Below are 23487 nucleotides of genomic sequence, written 5' to 3'. Positions count from 1 at the left end.
GATTTCAATTATTACCTAAATGATCGTGATTAATATTTTCATAATCGAGAAGCCCTAATGATATATTAGCGAAGCGACATGTTTACAAATAGGAGTCGAGCGTCGTCCCACCATGTGGCCACTGGGTGACGCTAATGTTAAGTGTAAATGTTTGCCAAATATTTGCTGTTTCAGAGCCAAAGTAAATGGGAAAAGGGGGAACACTTGCTAATATTGCTAATGCATAAAAAAAAAGGTTAAATGGACTGATAATTTGGTGTAGGTAGGTGGATCGTTGTATATTGATTTGTGAGGATTGTTTTTTATTTCAAAATGTGAGGAAATAACTACTATAACAATCTCCCTGGTTTGTATGCTAGTCAATAGCAAAAGCAATACAAATACGCCGATTGTTTTCACCCGAAGCATTTGCATTGGGGAAATATCAGAAATGCCCGGATGTTCGGAATTGTCAATACCCGTTTATACACCTTTGTGGGCGTAGTAATTTCTCAACAGGTGGGCTGCTGTTGGTGTTGGGATTTGATTTTAGACAACCTTCTACACAGATTGAGAACTGAAATGATATGGTGCAGTATAGATTTGTTGCCTTTCTTTTTTTCTGTGCAGCCACTGCCGTTCGAATGATCCAATTCTGATTTAATGGCAGGCCTTTAAGGAACAACAGTGAGGTGTTTTGGGGTTTTCTTTGGCTGGTTGGAGGCGGGTTTAGATTAGGAGATGTCGGCAAACTTTGCCACCTGTGGACCGGTGATTAATCTTTGTTGATTAATCTTTGTGATTAAGGGCTCACAAATGAGCTTGAGATATAGATATCTATACAGACTGTATCTCTATATATCTATAGATATATAGAGATACAGTCTGTCTGAAAGTGCATATAAAAAATATGTAAACAACGACGCATTACATCACGGAATATAGACTATAACCAAAGCGTGAGGATTATTTTGAAAGTCATAAAGGCATAAAAGCTATTCTTATAAAGATCAAGGTTTGGCCGACACTGAATACATAAACATATTTTCACTTTTTGACTAAAGCAAGAATTATTCATGCGAACGCTGAAATGGAGCATTACATTCGTCAAAGCGAATTGTCTCATATTTGGCCTTTATTAGTCAAATTTTTGCGTCCCGGAAGTGCGCCAGCCACCTTGCAAAAGTCCGAATATGCACAATTGGCTACCTCGTGTGACGTACAGGCCCCAAATCACGCGTCTTTTTTTTTTTTCAAACTGTAATAAAGCGCCAATGAGATGATGTGAAGAGATTGCGTGCGCTCGTATTTTTTGTTTGTTTTTGTTTTTATGTGACGTTTGTGACGAACGTCGGTCACATGGAACCGGCCACCCTTGACAACTTGGAATCAATAAAAAAATAAAAAAATAAATACTAACTCCCGTCGTCGCTTTCATTAAACATCGAACAACTGCGCCCGGGGTTCGGTATGTAGCCAACACTAAAAACGAACCTATTGAATCTATCCAATAAATGTAATGTAAAAATTTGCAGCCATTTTAATAACTCATGGGTGAATTTTGCTTTTGTTTAAAGCCTACTCCATGAAATAGCCTACTTCCGTTCATTGAGTAAGATTATGTCAACTTTATTATGTTCCACAACAAATTAAAATTGTGTAAAATGTACTCATGATTTAAGATCAATCATTGTTACTCAAAATTAATATGAGAAAATGGTGAATGGGGTTTTTGCTCATATTTGAAAGCTTTGAGATATTCAGAGCTCTTCAAACAACGGCAGCGAGTCATGTTTGACTACAAATGTGATCATCTGTCTTGAGAACATTTGATTCTCTCAATAATATTGTTTTTGCACCATAGCAAGCAACCAAATGTGAGGTAAACTGTATTCAATTAATACATATCCTTTCGGCAACATATCGTAATTAAATTTACCCAATTAAAGTGGCTGAAAATTGTCCTACATTTATTTCTACAGTTAAAAAAAAAAAGTGTAGGTATATTTTTCTACATTTTTCTGGGTATCACTTGTTACTGATATAAAATTGGTAGTGAAGGTATAAGTTACCCTTTGTATTATTATTCCCTTATTGCCTAAAATAATCAAGGACAACTTTTTTACAGTGTAACCTGCAGTGGAAAACAAACGTTTTCATTCCCAGCCCCGGGCACAAAAAGAGTCTATTTTTTGTCGCCCATCCATGGCCGCGCTGTACGTGGGCGACTTGCACGCGGACGTGACGGAAGCCATGCTTTACGAAAGACTCAGCCGGGTCGGAATCATTTTGTCCATCCGCATATGTCGAGACGTGATGAGCGGGCAGTCGCTGGGATACGCCTGCGTCAACTTCCAGCATCTCGCAGATGGTAAATCAGAACAGTGACACACAAGAATGCAAAACGTTCTTTCCTGCACATTTGGCAGTCAGGCAGGCAAATGTCCTTCCTGTGTTTAAAACTCATTGACAACTGTAGACGTCAATGGCAGCGAATGAGTTCAATTAAAAACGGAATTGTCCACTGGCTTGAATGTGAGTGAGTGCAATAGAAAATGGATGGATGGAAGAGCAATTGAGTCAAATGCAAAAATACATCACCCTAAGTTTACTTGTTGTCAAATGAATGGATGGTCAACACTTAAAGACTTTTTAACCAAAATCAGATTCCCCCCCCCCGCGCAGCTGAACATGCGCTCGACACGATGAACTTTGACCTGATCAATGGTCAACCCATGCGCATCATGTGGTGGCAGCGGGACCCGGCGCTGCGGAAGAGCGGCCTCGGCAACATTTTCGTCAAAAACTTGGACCGCTCCATCGACAACAACGTCCTGTACGACATTTTCTCCTTCTTCGGCAACATCATGTCTGGCAAGGTACGGAACGGATCTTTGGCTAAATTAGTCGCACTTTTTAGTTATTGAGACAGTCAAACCTGCAAATCGAAAATGAGAACAACTGCCCTACTTGTGATGGTCGTCACTAGGCCACGCCCCTTCAAGACACACATTCAACAAACGAATACTACAGTGCAAACAGCAATTATCCATAATGTGTCCATTTCAATTTCCTTCCGCTGCAGGTGGTGTGCGACGAGAACGGTTCCAAAGGCTACGGCTTTGTTCACTTTCAGACTCAGGAAGCAGCCGAGAGAGCCATTGTGGAGATGAACGGCAAGCTTATTAAAGACCGAAAAATGTACGTTACAGTATTTAATTACCAACAATTGAATTCCATCCATCCATCATCCATCCATCATCTTTCCATGCATCATTATCATCCATCCATCCATCCATCCATCCATCCATCCATCCATCCATCCATCCATCCATCCATCCATCCATCCATCATCATCATCCATCCATGCATCATCCATCCATCCATCCATCCATCCATCCATCCATCCATCCATCCATCCATCCATCATCATCATCATCATCATCATCATCATCATCATCATCATCCATCCATGCATCCATCCATCCATCCATCCATCCATCCATCCATCCATCCATCATCATCATCATCCATCCATGCATCATCCATCCATCCATCCATCCATCCATCCATCCATCCATCCATCCATCCATCCATCCATCCATCCATCTATCCTCTTTCCATGCGTCATTCATCTATCCATCCATCCATCCATCCATCCATCCATCCATCCATCCATCCATCCATCCATCCATCCATCCATCCATCCAACCATTCATCCATCCAATTTCTTAACTGCTTATTCCTCACAAGGGTCGCGGGGGCGCTGGCGCCTATCCCAGCCGGCTTCGGGCAGGAGGCGGGGTACACCCTGAACTGGTTGCCAGCCAATCACAGGGCAAAAAAGCCTACCAGAACATCTGAACTTGAATTTATCCAAAGTGACTTCCATTTCAACAGATTTGTGGGCCACTTCAAATCCCGCAAAGATCGCGAGGCTGAGCTGGCGGTCCGAGCCAAGGAGTTCACCAACGTCTACGTGAAAAACTTTGGCGACGAGGTGGACGACAACATGCTGCGAGACATGTTCAGCACATACGGTTTGGTTTTGGTTTTTATTTGTTCATTTTTCCTTTCAATCAAACATTTCATCATACAATTACAACATATAATAACCGGAAAGAAAAATGGCTGACGGGAAGAAGCTGAAGCTTATGAATTCCCGCCCCCATACTATAATAGGACCATATACGGTCGTCGAGGTCGTCAGGCAAGTCGGGGACGTCTTTCTTCCAGTGCTCCGAATCGATATCGTACTGTCCTGTGTCGCGTAGGAAACACCACCAGCGTCCGCGTGATGATGGACGATCACGGCTCATGTCGAGGCTTCGGATTTGTCAGCTTCGCCAGGCACGAGGACGCCCAGAAGGTAAAACGTAAATGGGCGGAGTGAGTCACATGTCATCAATTTCTTTTTGCTCTCCTAGGCAGTGGACGAGATGAACGGGAAGGAATTCCACAGCAGGATAATCTACGTCAGTCGTGCTCAAAAGAAGGTGGAGCGCCAGGCCGAGCTTAAGCGCAAGTTTGAGCAGATGAAGCAAGATCGCATCTCACGCTACCAGGTCGGGTTTCCACCAAACATAGCAAACCAATTGGATGTAAACAAACAACATTGTGGAACAACTACATCACGGTTTATTGGAACCTAATTGTCATTACAGGAGATGTGTCTACTGGCTAACTACTTCACAACTAAATAAGTCACAATAGCACGTTGGAATATGAATAAATATATACACAACATTGTGGAGTGACAATGTCAGAGTCTGTTAGAATGCTAATTGGCCAATAGATGCCGTCTCCACCAAGGAAGCTTATCACGAATAATTCACAACAGCTCTTGTTTCTAGTCACATAGACTCTTTTTGGTCTAACACAACATTGTGGAGCAACCGTGTGAGACGTCTACTGGAATGCAAACTTTTGAGAACTTTTTTTTACAACTAATAAGTCAAGTTATTGTTATTGACGTGGTCTCACCACAGGGAACTTGTTTTTGAGTAATACTGTAGCTCCCCCAGAACATTAACATGAAAGCACACGACATTGTGGATCGACCAAGCAGAATCTTACAATGCTACTCACCATTATAGAAAGTCTCAACAGAGGGAACTTGTTCACAACTAAAAAGCTAAATAGCCCCTCTCAACCTAAACCCTGACTCACACAACATTGCGGAGTGACCTCATGTGAGACTCTTCAGGAATTGTAATTCACATAGCAAACACATTTATGTCTACACTTTGGGAACTAATTGGGATTTAATTTACGATTGATAAAGCCACAGACGAAAGCATCGATCCACAACATTGTGGAGCGACATGTCGGTATAATGGAGCGGCAATTGTCAGTATGACGTTGTCTCTAGTGAACTTAATTACAAATAACTCCCCTGGAACTGGAAACATGGATGCACACAACATTGTGGAGTGACCACTGGTAAAAAAACAAACAAACAAAAAACGCCAAGGCGGAAAAATTCCAAACATTTGTGTCACTGACCTTAAATTCAAAGCAAATATTTGTCTCCATCAACTTAACTACTAACATTGTGGAGTGACCACATCAAATTGTGCCTTCCAGGGCATCAACTTGTACGTGAAGAACCTTGACGACAGCATTGACGATGAGTGCCTGCGAAAAGAATTTGAGCCCTTCGGCATCATAACCAGCGCCAAGGTACCGCCGCGGCCGTGTTCACGCGTGACCTCGTCGTCCGCTGACTCCGCTGAAACGTGTCCAGGTGATGACGCAGGGCGGGCGCAGCAAAGGCTTCGGCTTCGTCTGCTTCTCGTCTCCCGAGGAGGCCGGCAAGGCGGTGTCGGAGATGAACGGCCGCATCGTGGCCACCAAGCCGCTGTACGTGGCGCTGGCCCAAAGGAAGGAGGAGCGCCAGGCCTACCTGACCCGCCAGTACATCCAACGCATGACCACCGTGCCCAACCAGGTCATCACCCCTTACCAGGTGGCGCCTCCCCCAGCTTACTTCATGGCGCCCATTCCTCAGGCGCAGAACCGCACCGCCGCTTACTATCCCGCGGCGCAGCTGTGTGCGAGCCCCCGCTGGACCACGGCAGGTACCCGCTTACCACACGGCGCTGAATTTGGACCATTTATTTATGTTCCCCGCAGATTAGAACATACAGCCAATCAGATTTCGGCACTCTGGTTTAAGCATTTAACACTACGCTGTGTTCTTGCGTAGACTACCAGAACATGCCCACCGCAGCAGTGAATCCTCCCGCTTACGCTTTGGCACGTCCCCCCTCCCAGGGGCCCCGTGGGATGTCCGGCCAACGTGCAGGTCAGTCCGCATTCATTTCAAAGTCTTCCTAAAAAGCAAATGTTGGTTGTAAATTTATGTCCTCGCAGTGTCCCAGACTCTGAGCCCCCAGCCCGAGTCCCCTCCCACCCCCGTGTGTGGGGTTCCTCAGTTCACGTATGCCACGGGGGGAATCCACAGCCCCTCGAGCCACATGCAGCCTACACAGGTAAAAGACTTCAAAGATGAACATGTCGGAGTGATTTTGTCGACCAAATTTGAACTACATATATTAAAAAAGTGATGCAAGATTCTTTTCTTTATATAGTACAATGCTCAAATACTTGCTCACTGCTATTTTCTTTGACGTCTGATTTGTTAAAACAAACAAACAATGAGGAGGGCATGAAAACATGAAGAAGAAAATCCCAAACTTTATTTTGGGTCCTTTGGACGTATTTTTAGTTCCGTCGAAATCAAAATTGACGTCTGTCAATGCAAAATAAATGTTTTTCACAATAAAATCAATACCTTGATCCTGTTTTGAATGGATGTTATTACTTTCAATGAAATGTTGATTGCAATCCTTTTTACAGTATACTGGCCATACACCAAAACCGCTGACAGCCTCCATGTTGGCTTCTGCGCCACCACTGGAGCAGAAGCAGATGCTGGGTAAGTCTGCACTGTTTCATCCTTATGAAAATTTACATTTAGGGGTTTCTGGACCTTTATTATTATTATTTTTTTTTTAATTTACACCCTGAAGCCAGGTAAGAATCATGAAATTGATTGTAGTCTGCCATTTTGTTTCATTTTGGGTTCATTTCTTGGGGTCTAGACAAACAGACACATGTAAATATTTTAGGAAAATTCAAAACCTGACGCTATTTTTTTCCCCAACATGAAACTTATTAGCCAAGTCTATCCTAAGCAGACCAACAAAACAATATTGAGAATCCATGCCTGAAAACTCACTGACAGTCTGCCATTTTGTTTTGATACGGCCATTTTGGGATCATTTTGGCGGCAGAGTTTGCCCACGTTTGTTTTCGTGCTTAGAAATCCAACATCCAAATAAGCGTTTTCTCTCTCTCTTTTTCCCTTCCAGGTGAGTGTTTGTTCCCACTCATCCAGAGGATGCATCAAGACCTGGCGGGGAAGATCACCGGCATGTTGCTGGAGATCGACAACTCTGAGCTGCTCCACATGCTGGAGTCGCCGGAGTCTCTCGGTTCAAAGGTGAGCAGCGCTTATAGCCCGAACCACACTTACACTGGACCATCTTTAACTCATTCACTCCCAACCATTTTCACTGAAGTGTTTTCCTGGATTTTGACTGATTTTTCAAGGCCCATGAAATATTATGTTCTATTGCTATAAAAATATGGAACATACCAAAAGAGAGATTAGAGTCTCTTCAATTATCAGGGGAAAAAAAAAAGTATATTCCTATCCGTTTCCGCTGTGCAGCAATTAGCAATAGAACATAGCTAAGTTTCATCGTTTTTCACAATTCTGCTTAGAACTGTGGGAGTTTTAACATGGCCTGGTTGATCTCTTATACTCTGCTGCCACTCAACCATTTTCTGCAGTCGAGAGACTGCATAAAAGCCTTCTCTATGCTCTGGCATAAAAAAAAAACAAAAAAACAAAAAAAAACGTATAAATACGTCTTTGGGACACTTAAAACATTTAAAATATGACGTGTTTATACGTTTTTGGGAGCTAATGAGTTAAAAAAAAGAACAAAAAAAAGAACAAAATAGTTGGCGACTTCGCACAATAAAACGATGATGTTGAGGCTTCAGATACAATATGTTAAAATACAGACGTACGATACAATCCAGTGATGGGTTGTGTTGACGTTTATTCTGAGGACATACATAGTTTGTTGGTCTTTGCAGGTGGACGAGGCCGTGGCTGTCCTTCAGGCTCATCAGGCCAAGGAGTCGTCACAGAAGGCTTACTGACGCTCCGCAAACACAATCCGAGGTAGGGCTAACCATTGTGTACTCAATTTAACAGGCACCCTGTTTATTTATTGATTGATTTATTTGTAACAAAGAACGTGCTTTATTTTTGTCCCATTTTGTGATTTTTTCTCATCAGACTGAGGGCATCCTCGATGTATGATGCAATGTTGGCGTATCACACAGATGATACAGGACAGATGAAGACAAATCCGAATACCAGGAAACACAAAGTATCAAAATACGAGTAAACAGCCTAAAAAAAAATCTGAATACAAGTAAACGCCCCCCCCCCCCCCCCCCAAAAAAAAAAATCAAAAATCAAAATATAAGTCAACAAAACAAAGGATCAGAATACAAGTAAACAAACCATAAAGTAGCAAATCAAACATTACCAAAATGATCATAAATGTTATTACCCAAATTAAATGACAAAACTGAATTATTTTTATAAGAAGGGTTTTTCAAGTGAGGCTTTTCTGCTGTTTTGTATACGTTTGTACTCATTTGAAATGTTTGAGCTTTTTTTTTTTTTTTTGGTAATGTGTTCAAATGGCCAAAACAAATAGCCCACTCCCCAAATAAATAGATGCCTCCATTTTATCTTCCGTAAGAATGAAAGTACCATTCATGGTTTAAACCAAGCGTAGTGTTACCCATGAAGATTAACTCATGATTAATCACAAATTTTATACCTCTTCATAATCTACAATAAAATGTACAAGATTTTTTTTTTTCTAAGTTGCACACTTGTTAACATAAAAGTGGGAAGAAATGTTAACCTAATAGAAATATGTCTGCATCTTTTAGTCATTGATACAGTAATTTCATAATATTTCATAAAGTTGAGTTAAAATTAAAAAAGATGTACTGGACTATAAAAAACGAGTGTGATATTGATTTGTGTTGATGTCATTTTACTGCCACTAGATGGCATAATTGCCTTTGGAAGACATTGGTCACAGCTTTGTGCATTTTCCTTTTCATATTAACTCATTTACTGCCATTGACGGATATACACGTCTTTGGGAATGGAATTGACTTAACTCATTCACTGCCATGGACGGATATACACATCAATGGCAGTGAATGGGTTAAGAGAGATTCATTCTTGAACTTGAACTCTACGTGTACGCGGGCGATTTTTCACATGCACGAATGTCGCGTGTCGCCGAAGGGGAGGGAGGAAGGCGATTTTCGCCTCCCGTGTGTCGAGCCCCTTAGCTGTTATTCCACCAACAAGACCAGGAACTTTGAGATCAGGGTAAACGGAGGTCTTGGTTGCAAAATTTCAGCAGGAAATTTAGAATTGTGTTTCCCCAGCGTCTTTGAGTTCTCGGTAATTAATTCAAATGAGTTTGATTGAGTCCAGCCGATGTAAAAACAACGCCCCCAAATTTGACCAATCAGCCGTGGCCATTACAGCCCACCTCCTCAAAGTTCCTGCCTGGCTCAGCAAAACCCTGCTGTCGACAATACTTGGATGCCACCTGGGGAATTTAATTGTTGTGGGTGGAAAAACGCCCAAACTGGATTTTCCCAAGGTAAACTGAAAAGTTCTCCAAAAGTTCCGGCAGTGGTCTGATTCCGGAACTATAGACAGGTCTGTCTCCCATTTTGAAATGGGTAAATACATTTTATCTGTGTGTGAAAGTAATTTTTGAGAGGTTTTTTGTTGTTGTTGTTGGAGAAAGCTTTGTAATATCTTTAGCTAAGACAGGTGGTCGGATCTACAGGAAGGAGGCATTTATTTTTTGGCAACAGTATTTAAATTGTCTGAACCGCTACAATGCTGTCCGTGTTGAAAAAGGGACAAATCCATGAATTAATTTTAAAAAGTTCAGTTGAGTCAACACTATCACATAAGGAAAACATTGTATAGTGGTGTGTTTCAAGATTTTATTGCACTTTTGGTTTTGGGGATGAAATCATCCATGTCACAAAGGTACGGAAACACGTGTGGAGTCCAAAAGGAAGTCAGTCAGTCCATGATGGTGGAAGATGGCTGCAGGTTCCTTTTTTTTTTGGGATTTTAGTTGGTCAGGGCCTTGGCCTGATCGGTCAACTGCTTGAGGAGGGCGTCCATCTGGTCCTGGAACGTCTTCAGCATGGGCTGCATCTGCGCCTGGAAGTTGGTGGCCATGGGCCCGATCTGCTCCTGCATGCTGGCGGCGGCCGCCTGCATCTGCTCTTGGACTTTGGTCATCATGGGCTCAAACTGGTTCTTCTGCTGCTCCAGGAAGGCCCTGCAATGCAGATGGATGACATATGACATTAGTGCCTGCCCCCACATGTGGCTCTTTTGTCCCTCTCATGTGGCTCCCTGTTGATCTCTTAAAAAAAATTAAAAAAATAAATAGATAATAAAATAAATGAGTCGAAATTAGCGTTTCTTTTATAGTATTTATTTTTATTTTTAGATAAAATATTATTCAAATGAATTAAGGTTTTAAAAGTGAATTAAAAGTGAATAAAAAGTGATAAGTGAATAATTAACTTAAAAAAAAAAAAAGAGTCCAAATTTTTAAGTTGTTAGAAAAAGATGAAAAAGTTTTTTTTTACACAGGAAGAGGAACAGCAGAAATTTACAAATAAAATGTCCATGGAATTGCCAAAAATGTGAGAGAATTGAATAAAAAAAAAAAAAAAAAAAAAAAAAAAGGCAGAAAACTGTTCAAAAAATAAACTAAGGCAGAAAATTAATATAAAATATTTTACGAATTGCCAAAAAAAGTCAGAAATTTAATAATGAAAAAAAAGGCAACAAAAGAAAAGGTTCAAAAACAAAATAAATCACTAAAATTACAAGAGAATGCCCACAAAACTGCCAAAAATGTCAGCAATTTGCTGGCAAAATGGCACAAAATAAATAAAAAGAAATAAAAGTGATGTAAAAAAAGAAAAGAAAAGTAGAGGCAGAAAATAAGTTTAAAAAAAAGACAAAATGTAAAAAAAAAAAAAAAAGTAGAGGCAGAAAATTACCATATGTCCATAAAATTGCCAAAAATGTCAGAAATTTTAGACAAAGGCAGAAAAGTCTAAAAATGTATGAAAAATTAAACACACACAAAAAAAAATCCAAAAGGATTCAAATCCACAAGGTGTGATTCTTTGTTTGGTTTAGTTTGACAGTAAACTGACTCAGTGGCGTCAGTAGGTGTCTGCAGAGAGACTGGAGGAGTCACAGAAAGGCATCAAAGTGGACGTCCATGGATTTGCAGCTATTGCGAAAGAGAGGATGTGCTGTACTTGTCTGATGGTGGTTTTTGGTGCGTACTCACTGAGCTTGGGCACCCAAATCCTGAGTGTTGATCAGCTTGGTCAGCTCCTCCGTCACTTTGTTCTTGATCTCCTCAAATTTCTGGCTGATCATTTCCAGGTCGCTAGCGTCCTGGGCAAGGCTTCCTGCGTAAACCACATTTATTTATTTTTTTAGTGAGGGTTTTTACGGTGTAAAATAACTGCATATTCATATTTGTGTGAAAGTTTTGTCCTACCTTGAGCCAGTGCGATCACAACAAAGGCGGCGATGATGAGTTTCATGGTTGCAGTTTGGATGAGACCTATGAAATTGGGATATTAAAAAATATGTATAATTCTGCATTCCATTCCATTATTCCAGTTATGGAATAATGGAATGGAATATCCAGTTCCATTATTTTACAACGCAAAGTTCCTGTCTTTGGATTTACATAAACCTTATTTTAACCAGTACAACTCTTGTGAGATTTACATTCCATTAATTTCATAATCTGTGCAAATTTTGTGAGATTTTTGGTAGTCTAATTTCAACAGCCATTTCTGGAGAATTTCCAAAAATAACAACAATCACAGTAAAAATATATATATATATTGTGCAAATACTTGACTACTATTTTTAGCAATTAAACAAATGTTAATGACGAGCAGAATACAACGTACCTGTATCACAAGAGGATTTGGACCGAATGATGGTGGCTCCTTGCCGGGTTGGAATCCTTCTTATAGCTCCTTAGCGGGGGCAGCCGTGTGTTCTCCTGATTGCGATTGGACTATAGATAAAGATATCCAAATGTGATTGGACGCTGACAAAACATCGTGGTGACCCTTGCTGCTCCGAGTGCCACTTGGCCAAAGTCAACCAAAGTCCAACTGCGTGCATATGTTTGCGTGTTTGTGTGTCTTGTGTGGGTGTTTGCGTGTGCGTGGGAGGGTGCGGAGTTGTCTTATCATGTTGATTAAACCGAACACTTGATGACTTGTCGGTGAATGATGACGCAGAGGCCAGTACGTACATTTGGTCCTGCCACATCAGCTTCCTCACAAACACATTGCATCATTTCCTCATTGAGGTCGAGGTCTAGATTTCTTATTTAATTTTTTTTTTTTCACTTAGTCCAGGGGCCAATTATAATAAGTACAATAAGTTACATAATTATACTTTATACAGTAATTCTATGCATATATTGATTTTATAGTTTATACAGTATTGTTTAAAAATATAAATATAGATTCATATATTTATAGTTAATAGTGGGTGGTTGTGTTTTAATAAAAACCTAAAGCAATCTTTTTTTTTAAACTACCGCTAAAAGAGTATAAAACAATATTGCTACAAAATCATTTTTTGTATGTCATAGAGCAATGATAAATGAACATCAAGCAATGGTAAACAGAGGGCGTTCTGCAAATCACGTTTCGCGTGGAAAATCGAGCACAAACTCTGAAAATTAGGCAACAGCCGCAGTAAACAAATGCAAAAACAGGTGACGTCAAAGCACAAACACGACTTTTAGGAACGATCAAAGTACGTTTTTCGTAAACGGTCCAACCACATGATCTGCCAGTTGTCAAAAATATTCATCATCATATCTCAAAATTTAGAGACATTTCAAGCTAACAGATGTCATTTTCAGACTTAGCAGCCCAAAATTGCCTAGAAACTTTTAATTAATTAAAATTAATTAAAAGTAATTAGTTTTAATTATATATTAATATCCAATAATATATGTATAATTAATTTTCACAATTATTAGCAATTAACGTGTTTTTGATGAACTATTATTAATTATTAATAAATACATTTGTTAAAATAATTTAAAATAATTTTTTTGTTGGCCAGTGTCATGTCAAAGTGAGCTGAATTATTTTGTTTTATTTTCCATATTTGATAAGTCATAAAATAATCAAACTTTTTCAGTGCTATATAATAATAATAATAATAATGATAATAATAATAATGATAATAATAATAATATTTATTTCCACTATTTTTTTAGTGGTCTTCCCCACCTTTAAGTTGAATTATCTAATGTGGTGTGTGATATGAAATATGTATCAATGCTCTAACAAGAGGACGATGTGGATGTAAACCTTCTACCTTTGCTTGCCAGTTGTCCTCTTTGCTCTCAATCTTTATGACTGCTTATAAAAAGACATTAATTGACGATCACACTCCTGCCCGGCCTCACTTTTTTTTTTCTTTTTTTTTCTTCCCCTCAACGAGCCCACGTGTGCTCATAAATAAAACCTCTGGCGATAAATCCCACTTTGTGCTCCGATGTTTCTTAATGAAATCCAGATGGTGAAAATTGTGGGAATGCGCAGCCCGTTTTTGTGTGTGTGTGTGTGTGCGTGTGTCCAGCATGAGCCTGGGTGCTTTTGTTGATGCCTTCGAATTATGAAATCATGTGTGATGTAGAATGTGAGACATAGTAGGTTTTATATTAATTAGCTTTTTTATTGTGTTGTTGCCTGTGCTTTATATGCTGCTAATGAGTTTACTTCCAATATTCTTCATCTTGATGAAGCTAACAAGTGGTTGTGGGATGTTTTATTATTTTTTATTATCTTTTCGGAGGCCTCAACATGCCTGATTATTTATCAGTGTAAGCAGCACTCGCCCATCTTTACAACCTCAATTCTACTCTGTGCTCAAATAAATTGTACTAATTTATTCCCAAAAGGCTATTCTCTTTATTTACTAATACAAATCATCTAGAGAGAGACACCAAGAAGACTCAGATTATTGCGATATGAGAGAATAGATGCTTGAGGTATTATTTTGTCTGTCAACATTAACAGTGACAATAAACAGCTTGAAGCCTCTTTTTTCTTTTTTTTTGAAGAAGAATTGTTTACTATCTGCCAAACCGCTGCTTGTTGGGAAGTGAACTGACTTGGTTTTGTTGCCAACATCTGTTGCTTGTATCTCAAATTTGTGCTGGCTTGGATGACGTCAGCATTTTTCCGTCCTCTGATTGGCCGGTCAGAGTAAAACTATTCAACGAGCAACATCTGAATATATTTAATAATCAACATTTCTGGTGAGTATAATGTATTTTCTTTTTCTTATGTTGGCTCGTTTTGGTCACTTATTTTATTTTATTTTTTTCTTTGGAAAATCACTATGCTGTACAATAAGTGAGCAAATTGTCACTGAAAGTTTATGTTCATGTTTGTTTGCAACACTCAGAAATGGCCAATAGAAACCCAAAATGGACCCCAAAATGAACCTAAAATGGCCTCGTCAAACCAAGTGGCAGATTCTGTGAATCTTTGTTCATCTATTCACGATCCAGCTACATGTTGTTATATAAAACTTTTTGGAGGGGGTCAATTTCCAGAATATAGCCACAATAGAGGATATAGTGGAACCAGATATCTGCACTGACATCATCGCGATCGCAATGTGGATCTTTTTAAAACAATGTTCCATCTTTCCTCCTCTGGCCTCCTACCAGACCACAGAAAGAATGAACATTTATACAACACATGGGAGGGGGGGGGGAGACATTTACATTTCCTCCTGTTTTTTCCATCACAAAGTTGGTGGTCCCGACTCCCGAGTCTCAAAGGTTGACCGCCATTATCTTCATCTTCGATTGCCGCGCTGTGATGAAGTGTGTTAAATGAAAACATGGTGTATTGTGGAGAGTTGTGGTGGTGAAGGAGGCACATTTGTAGGCCAGACTGCAAGGAACAAGAGGGGGCTCAAATTTCTTGGCCTAATATTTCTGACTTTCCAGTGCTGCATTCAAGTCATACACAAAAATCGGACAACTCATACTGTACTTGTCAACTGAATGTTTTCTTCATGAGAAAAAAATATATATAATGTAAAAAAAAATGTATGTAATCTAGTTGATGTGTGCGATTCAGTTGTGTGTAAATTTGTAGGAAAACATCTCGGTTTTTTAACGGAACTATGTGTTTAACGTGAAGTCCCTGAAGGCAGCACGACGAGCAGTCCAAGCAGGCAGGCAGGATGCAGACCAGAACAACAGTCAAGTACAGTTCGGGTCTCCAGGCGGACAAAACCCACCTAAATTCTGCTTGATTTCTTTCATTTTAACCCCCAACTGACTCTCCGCTCGCTCTGTACCGACTCCAACCGGACCCGGTTCGAACGTCGCGTTTTGGACGATGGAATCTCACGTTCTCCCGGTCCATATCCGCCCTCAGAGGCTCCAACCGGGCATCGGATTCGGTTCGGGGCCAACCGTCGGCGGGACTCTCCGCTCCTCCTCTTCCTCCGCCTCGTCGTCCCTCCGGCCCGGGGTGACGGTGTCCATCCCTCCGCTGTTGCCGTCGCCGCCGTCGCTGGCCGCCTGCTCGGGGCCTCCGCCGCCGCCGCCGCCGCTGCAGCTCCACAGCCTGTACGGTGGGGGCGGAGGAGGAGGAGCCGGCCTGGGTTTCCCTGCCGCCGGCCACTCGAACCCGGGCAACCCGGCGGTGCTGAAGGAGGCGGTGGAGGCGGTGGTCCGCAGTTTTGCCAAACACACGCAAGGCTACGGTCGAGGTAAGCACATTAATACACGTTTAATGCGCTTTATGGACCTCCAAACTTACAAGGACAAGAAACAATTTTAAAAAAGAAAAAAAAATCCCAACCAATAAAAATTACCACATGTAGGCTAACCCTAAATTCCGTTGGGACAGAGGTTTTCAAACTTAACTTTTTACATCAAATACCCCCCCCCCCCCCCAAAAAAAAAAAGTTTCACTTAAATAATGATTACATTAAAACGTGATCGGCATAAAAGTTAAATTAAAAATGTACTTGAATATTGGTAAACAAGCAAACTTACAAAAATAAAAATTTGTGAAGTTTAAACAGGCTGTAGGAATAGCAACAAAGCTGCATTCTAATGTTGCAGCACGTATTCCAAAATGCAAGTATTTAATTCAGTGATTCTTTTGCGAACCACTAGATGGAGTTCTTGTACCACCGATTAGTCTCTTAATGGCTGTGTTGAAATATTTATTTATGGTACTCATGAAAAAAAAAAATCTGTATCTGTAGGCTACTTTGTCATTTATATTCCTGGTAACTCACATATACTCCATTACGTTTCTGAAATATATACTTTTATTTCAATACCTTTCCGCTTACTATACCTTCGTTAATACATATATTGTAAAATCATAAAAAAAAAAAAACTGTTTGCGTGATGGCCAAGCTAATTTTGTTCATTAGCCAACACATATATTTATACCTGAAGTAAAAGAAATAACTAAAAAACATTACTCCAGTAATGTTCTACAGTGTGATTTTTTTTTTTTCCTCTAAGTTTTTTTCTTCTAAGATACTTGCCCTTTTACTCAAGTATCTGTTTCGGGTCCTTTATGGAAGACTTGTGTTGTATATAAGTAAGAATAAGAAAAAGTCAATCTTATGAGAATGAAGTCATTTTTCCAGGATGAAGTCATATCAAAGTGAAAGTTCAATGAAGGAAGAAAGTCAGATTTTAGACAAGTGAATATGAGTTTATTCTTGCAATATTATCCTGGAAAAGATGCTTTTATACTCTATAAAATACACTTTTTTTTTATTAGCTACATTCCAACTTTGCGCATTTCAGGTCCATTTTCAAATGAGTGTAACATGTGGTCCAATTCATTATAGGATTAACTACTAAACCTTAAGCAAGGATTACATTAAAGATCAATAAGCTTCTACAGTAATTTAGAACAACACACAACCGTGTGCGTATCAAAAATGATACTGTTACAATTTTATTAGTAGTAGCATCAATATTTATTACTTAATTAGATTGTATATTTTTAAATTCATGTTTTTTTACTGTGGTTGTACTTTGCATAGAACTGCATTGCATCGTCACTGCAGGTGTACCTAATGAAGTGTCCCGTGACTGTAAACAAACGTAGTGCTTCAACTACTAAATAATAATTATAATAACAGGGATATGGATCATCATTATAGGCTAGGGAAAAGTCCTCTGGGCGACACCATGATTTACAATGCGAGTCCTCCGATGTCATCCAGCCAAGTGCTCGATGCTGGATCCAAAAAGAAGCGGACCGGCCGCCCACGTTGGCACCGCGCCGCCACGGCAACATTAGTCACTTTTGACAGCGCTATCGTATCATCCCGCTCGGCCCATCCAAAATATTTTTATGACTGCGTTTTTTTTGCTGACTTTTGCATACTTTTATGATAATGTGGAGATGCGCCTATTCCTGCTCCACACCCTTATGGTTTGCAGTGGTGGGAAGGAACCAAGTGAAATATTTCGCTATTGATAGATTTGGGAATTTTTAAGAATATGTTTATTGAACAACTTTTAGGGTTCGTGAAATATTGGAGTTAAAAAACAATCATAGTCTATCGAGATCTTTGTTTTAAAAATCAAACAAAAAGTTCTCCCAGGGGCAGTTGCATGTTTTTAAAAATTAAATAAAAACTTAAATAAGTAAATGCCTTTCTATTGTAAGTATTCCAAAATAGCTGAAGTATTATTATTATTTTTTTTACATATATTAGTTTTAATTTCAAACAAAAATAGAAGGTGCAAAGAGTTTCCAGGATCAGCAGTATCTCTGAAAATGTAAATAATTAGTTCCCTGAACTAACACCCTGCCCATATGATTCTTCAAAATGGCCGATGCCGATATTCGTCCACATGCTGAATATCGGCGCCGATATATATCCCTAATCTGTACTTTTACTTCCATACGGAGAGTGAGTACTTCATGAGGCATCTCGTTGGTGTGTTGTTGTTGAGCGTAGTGAACGTGGTGGAGGCCTTACAGGAGTTCTGGCAGATGAAGCTGAGCCGCGGCGCCGACCTGCGCAACGGCGCGCTGGTGGTGTACGAGATGGTGGCGTCCAGCAGCCCGCCGTACGTCTGCTACGTCAGCCTCCCGGGGGGCAGCTGCTTCGGAAGTTTCCAAGTACGCAGCCTCGACTCTCGTGTTGCATAAGCAAACATGCGGAAATTCCTCCCTCACTATTTATTCATTTATTTATATTTTTAGGCAACATAAGCAAACGTGGAAATTCTTCCCTCACTGTTTGTTTGTTTGTTTATTTATTTGTGTATTTATTTATTTATATTTTAAGGCAACATAAGCAAACATGGAAATTCCTCCCACACTATTTATTTATTTTCTAATTTTATTTCTTTTTAAGGCAATATAAGCAAATGTGGAAATTACTCCCTTGCTATTTATTTATTTATTTACCGGATTTATTAATTTATTCATTTATAATTTAAGGTGATATAAACAAACGTGGAAATTCCTCCCTCACTGTTTATTTATTAATTATTTTAAGGCAACGTAAGCAAACAGAAATTCCTCCCTCATTATTTATTTATGTATTTACTGTATTTATTAATTAATTAATGTATTTATATATTTTTAAATTTTATTTTAAAGCAACATAAGCAAACATGCGGAAATTCCTCCCTCACTATTTATATATTTATTTTTATTTTTTTCACAGTTCTGTCCCACCAAGGCGGAGGCCCGACGCAGCGCCGCCAAGATCGCCCTGATGAACTCTGTTTTCAACGAACACCCGTCCCGACGCATCACCAACGACTTCATCGAGAAGAGCGTCAGCGAGGCCTTGGCTTCCTTCAACGTAAGTCATGCTTTCATTGAGTTAACGGTTGCAGTGACTTAGTTATAGTCCACATTCGGCCTCATGTTCAATAGGTAGTTGGCACACATCTGCCACTTCTGATTAACCCTGAAGAAAGTTCAATTGTTCTAGCATGTTGTTTTTACTTTACTTTAGTTAAAAAGTTATCGTAGGCTTTCATTGACTTTTATTTTTTGCTTACTTTGTTTTACTTACGAAGTTGCAGTTAGTTACAGTGACATGGGTTCATTTCACATTCAAACTCATCTTAAGTGCATCTGATGAACTCCAAATAAAGTTCAGCTGTTGTGTACATCCCAATAATGGTGCATTTCCCCACAGGGAAACAGGGAGGAGGCCGACAACCCCAACACGGGAATCGGGGCCTTCCGCTTCATGCTGGAATCCAACAAAGGAAAATCAATGCTGGAATTTCAGGTGCGTGACTGACCAATAGGGACTCCTAAAGATGTGTGGGGCGGGGTGGGGGTGTGTGTCTTCAGATCATGAAGCGTTCACGTGCATATTTGCACTTGGTAAAAGACAGCTCTGTGTGTGTCTTCACGCTTCAGGAGCTGATGACCGTCTTCCAGCTCCTCCACTGGAACGGAAGCCTGAAAGCCATGAGGGAACGCCAGTGTTCACGTCAGGTAGCGCAGACGCTCCAGCATCGTTGCGGTGGAAGGGCGCGCTTGCGGCTTTGAGGGTTTTTTTGCTTTTTTTTTATTCACGTCATTACATCGCTTCTCATATGGCAATCCTCTTTAGGATTGAGTAGCTTGGGAAAACAGAGCTGGGAAATATGAAAATGAAAAGCGTTTTTGTACAAGATCTAGTAAAGGATCTTTAAAGTAAGCCACACATTTTTTTCAACATCACAGGGTAAATATTGGACACAATTGATAATAGATTATTTATTTATTCATTTATGTATTTATTTATTGATTGATTCATTCATATCTATTTTTACAAGCTAAGCTCTAATGGCACTTTTTAAACAGTTGAAAACATTTTATTTTATTTTATTTTTTTCAAATTGTCACAGCCTCTGAGCCCCAACTTTGCACAATCCTTGTTTCTAATTGATTACGCACCCATAAGTGGTGCGCACATTGATCTCTACTCTAATGGCACTTTTTAATAGAATTTTTTCTCTTTTTTTTCCCCAAAGTTGGCACACCACCTAAATTTGGAAATCCCTGCTTGAATTTAACTTTTGAACCCGATTGAAAATAATTCATTTCTTCTGTCTTCTGTCAAAAAAAAAAAAAATTTTTACAAGTTGGCGCGCAGGGGGTGCGCCACCAGGGGGGTGGTGTTCCCAACACAATCTCTGCGTTAATGGCACTTTGTAAACATTTTAATTTATTTAATTATTTGTGAATTTTTGTTAAATATGTTTTCAGGAGTTGGCGCACCCCCTGGAGGTGTGCACATCATAGTTATCAATAAGGTAAATAAGCACTTTTTGTTTTGTTTTTTTTTTGTTTTTTTTGGTCGGTCTGACAGGAAGTGCTGGCCCACTACTCGCACCGGGCGCTGGACGACGACATGCGCACGCAGATGGCGGCCGACTGGGTAAACCGCGAGCAGAGCGCGGCGAGCACCGTCTCCCAGGAGCTGGCGGCCACCGAGCGCGAGCTGGAGGAGGCGCGGCTGGCCGGCCGCGAGCTGCGCTTCTACAAAGAGAAGAAGGACATCTTAATGATAGCCGTGGGTCAGCTGAGCGCCGCCAACGCCGCCACGCTGCCCTCGCACTAACCGGGTAACGGCGCTTTGAGCATTGTTACGAAAGCACAGCCAGCTATGAAACAAGCCATAAGTAATATGAGCATGTTACCTTTTTTGGTGCCTAACAGTGTTTGTTTGTTTTTTCCAATTGGCCGACCAGCTGGCTGGATGTTTTGTCTTGTCTCATGCGGATGCCTTTTATTGGTGAATGTACAAGGAAATTGAAACATGTTGGCGAGGCATTATTGCGGGGGAGGGCATTTATTTGTGTGATTTACAGTATTGGAATAATTTTAAACAATGTTACACTTCAATTCATGTCAAGTAACTTCGTAATGCTGCGAATAGCGAAACAGTGTGAGCAGTTGAGACCGTTCTAAAAACGCTTATAATTCCCTATAGATGCCACAAGATGGCAGCAAAGCACTACTATTGTCTTAATGTAGCACCTCCACTCACGTCAACATAGTTCCTTGGCACCAAGATGGTGGCAAAGCGCGACTTTTGTTGATGTTAAGCTCTTCAACTCACTTCAGCATAGTTCCTTAGTGCCAAGATGCTACAAGACGGCAGCAAATTACTACTTTTGGCTAAATGAAGCTCCTCAACTCACTTCAGCATGTCCCTTGGCACCAAGATGGTGGCAAAGCGCTACTTTTTTCTAAATGTGGCGCGATCACGTCGGTTTACTGCAACCCTAATCTTTGTTTGGCCGTATGACTCCACATTTTACTTTTGGTTCTAGGGCTGCTCAATTTTGAAAAAAATATTAATCATGATTATTTTGGTAATAATTGAAATCACGATGAGGACAATCTTTTTGTTTTTTTAAATAAAATAATTACGACAAATAAAATTCTTTGAAATACTGTAATTATACAAGTTCTTTTTGGATGAAACCAAATTTATTAAATTACTTATTTTTTAAAAAAAAGGTGCAAATGTATAAATTTAAACAACTCACACAAGTCAAAATTAGTATTAATAATCTTTTTTTTGGACGATTATGCTGATTTTTGAATTGTAGAGTGTAATCATTGAAATTGTAATTGAATTTCAATTAATTGCACATCCCTATTTGGTTCACACTCTAATTTCAAAAGGTATAAATTGCAATACAATACAAACATTGTTCATTTTTATCCCAAAAATGCTTCCCCTCCCCCCATCTGCAGTTGAGTAAATGTATACGCGCCTGGCCACTATTTGCTGCAATACAAGTACACAGTCTTTTATTATTACTGAAACGTGTAGAACAGAAAGGAGGCTGGCAGTATTGTGCATGGAATATGACTTTATTGTGATTCTTCAGTCGGTCCGACAGCAGCTCAGGTGTAGCAGCACTTATTGTATTTTTTATTTTTTTTTAACGACCTTCATATCATCGCAATGTACATTTTCACTGCATTGTGGAAGGATGATGAGCAGTCGAAATGCCTGTGGTACAAATAGGACCTTATTTCTTTAATGCTACAAATGTGACATGTCTATATATTTCCCTGCTAATTTGAAACGTATAATGTCTGCGTGTCTAAAGAAGGAAGGAATTTAAATAGGCAGCCTTGGTAAGTCGACGCAACAGAATACATTGGTAGCATGCACACTTCAGTCATTTTCCTCTTGTGGTACACAACATTAGATTAGGAAGGATTTCATCATCCCTACGACCACTCGGAGGCATGCTTAATCCCTACAGTCATTTTAGTTTGTGGAAATGGTGACCATTCACGTGATGCAATTCTCACTCTATTAGGCAGCTGGAACACTGCTCACGTTTATTTACCCGGCCTTGCCTTTCACTTTACATATTGGATGATTGTATTGTCCCACATATGACGCACAGTATGTCAGTGTATGCAGGAAATATGTTACTTAAGCTATTTCTTCGTTAATTACAGCTTTTGTTCTTGTATTAAAATGCTACAGTGGATTTAAAAAGTCATACGCCCCTGTGGATCATAGCTTGTGCTGTGACGTGTCTACAAGAATATCAGGAAAAGCCAATTACAACATTTCCAGTTATAAGGGTGTGCAAGCTTGGTGATTAATTTTTATTCTCCTCACAAAAGGTGCAGGTTATAGGTCACATTTTTGGAGGAAAAAGTTTTTAAATGATTTACCATATTTTTTTGTTTATCACAAAAAGCTGCCATTTGAATAGGGGTGTGTAGACTTTCTATATCCGCTGTATATCTTGCCTTTGGTGCATGATTTCGATTATGTCTTTTAACCGAACAGTATTGGTTCTTTTGTAAAGGATTTCTCATCGTGTGTATTTTCTATGCGCAGTTTTTTTATTCAATGTTTATACATTTAGTAGATTTATATATAATAAAATACACATTGATACATCTTTACACATAGGATGTTGCAATCTCTTTCTAATGGAACGTTTTGTGTGTCTGCCAACGTTTAATGTTACGGTATGCTTACAGTATCAGCGAGGTATCGAAGCTCAAGCTCCACCTCTGGTCATCACGGTAACGAATGCTGAGCACACTTACATCAAACTGGGCCAGCCCCCTAAAAACAGGCGCATTTCAGTGAGGCTAGTAAATTAGGGTGCAAAGTGGGCTGCAATTCTTCACCCTTTGGGCTCTTTCTGATGAAAACATGTCCGAATGTTATTAAGACGCCTGAAAACGGCTTTAGAGTGTGAGAGAAAAAAA

The 23487-nt window shown here is 39.8% G+C and overlaps 3 protein-coding genes across 6 annotated transcripts; 2 read left to right on the top strand and 1 right to left on the bottom strand.

The window, feature by feature from the left end:
* Positions 1-72: 72 nt before the first annotated feature.
* LOC144006941 (polyadenylate-binding protein 1A-like) lies at positions 73-8510 on the top strand. Of its 3 annotated transcripts, none has more exons than XM_077506068.1 (15): positions 75-262; positions 2108-2350; positions 2665-2858; positions 3065-3180; positions 3880-4019; positions 4254-4348; positions 4407-4544; positions 5566-5661; positions 5726-6059; positions 6188-6286; positions 6355-6473; positions 6841-6919; positions 7356-7486; positions 8152-8239; positions 8357-8510. In XM_077506068.1, exons 2-14 carry the CDS (start codon positions 2185-2187, stop codon positions 8215-8217), a joined length of 1773 nt encoding a protein of 590 aa, XP_077362194.1. In that variant the 5' UTR covers positions 75-262; positions 2108-2184; the 3' UTR covers positions 8218-8239; positions 8357-8510. The 3 variants fall into 3 exon arrangements, with proteins under 3 accessions (XP_077362195.1, XP_077362194.1, XP_077362193.1); XM_077506067.1 differs by lacking the exon at positions 75-262 and adding an exon at positions 1219-1447; XM_077506069.1 differs by lacking the exon at positions 2108-2350 and having other exon boundaries at positions 73-262.
* A 1592-nt stretch (positions 8511-10102) lies between these two features.
* LOC144006943 (type-4 ice-structuring protein-like) lies at positions 10103-12265 on the bottom strand. The gene is made up of 4 exons (XM_077506072.1): positions 12139-12265; positions 11715-11780; positions 11499-11622; positions 10103-10463 (listed from the first exon to the last, which is right to left on the bottom strand). The coding sequence occupies exons 2-4, from the start codon at positions 11758-11760 to the stop codon at positions 10250-10252; spliced, it is 384 nt and encodes a 127-aa protein (XP_077362198.1). The 5' UTR covers positions 11761-11780; positions 12139-12265; the 3' UTR covers positions 10103-10249.
* A 3176-nt stretch (positions 12266-15441) lies between these two features.
* On the top strand, positions 15442-23175 carry lix1l (limb and CNS expressed 1 like). Of its 2 annotated transcripts, none has more exons than XM_077507606.1 (6): positions 15442-15997; positions 18230-18393; positions 18947-19087; positions 19430-19525; positions 19660-19737; positions 20597-23175. In XM_077507606.1, exons 1-6 carry the CDS (start codon positions 15622-15624, stop codon positions 20846-20848), a joined length of 1107 nt encoding a protein of 368 aa, XP_077363732.1. In that variant the 5' UTR covers positions 15442-15621; the 3' UTR covers positions 20849-23175. The 2 variants fall into 2 exon arrangements, with proteins under 2 accessions (XP_077363732.1, XP_077363733.1); XM_077507607.1 differs by lacking the exon at positions 20597-23175 and adding an exon at positions 20494-20560.
* The last annotated feature ends 312 nt before the right edge of the window (positions 23176-23487 follow it).

The sequence above is a fragment of the Festucalex cinctus genome, chromosome 19, assembly GCF_051991245.1.
Source record: "Festucalex cinctus isolate MCC-2025b chromosome 19, RoL_Fcin_1.0, whole genome shotgun sequence".
Taxonomy (NCBI): Eukaryota; Metazoa; Chordata; class Actinopteri; order Syngnathiformes; family Syngnathidae; genus Festucalex; species Festucalex cinctus.
The sequence above is the reverse complement of the archived record's forward strand: the minus strand, read 5'-3'. Positions and strand labels throughout refer to the sequence as shown.

Coding starts and splice junctions, on each gene's coding strand:
- LOC144006941 (XM_077506068.1), top strand. CDS start 2,185: ATGGCCGCGCTGTACGTGGGCGACTTGCACGCGGACGTGACGGAAGCC. Junction 2,859..3,064: donor GCAACATCATGTCTGGCAAG/GTACGGAACGGA, acceptor CTTCCGCTGCAG/GTGGTGTGCGACGAGAACGG. Junction 7,487..8,151: donor CGGAGTCTCTCGGTTCAAAG/GTGAGCAGCGCT, acceptor TGGTCTTTGCAG/GTGGACGAGGCCGTGGCTGT.
- LOC144006943 (XM_077506072.1), bottom strand. CDS start 11,760: ATGAAACTCATCATCGCCGCCTTTGTTGTGATCGCACTGGCTCAAG. Junction 11,623..11,714: donor TGTGATCGCACTGGCTCAAG/GTAGGACAAAAC, acceptor TGGTTTACGCAG/GAAGCCTTGCCCAGGACGCT. Junction 10,464..11,498: donor GATTTGGGTGCCCAAGCTCA/GTGAGTACGCAC, acceptor TCTGCATTGCAG/GGCCTTCCTGGAGCAGCAGA.
- lix1l (XM_077507606.1), top strand. CDS start 15,622: ATGGAATCTCACGTTCTCCCGGTCCATATCCGCCCTCAGAGGCTCCAA. Junction 19,088..19,429: donor AGGCCTTGGCTTCCTTCAAC/GTAAGTCATGCT, acceptor ATTTCCCCACAG/GGAAACAGGGAGGAGGCCGA. Junction 19,526..19,659: donor AATCAATGCTGGAATTTCAG/GTGCGTGACTGA, acceptor TTCACGCTTCAG/GAGCTGATGACCGTCTTCCA.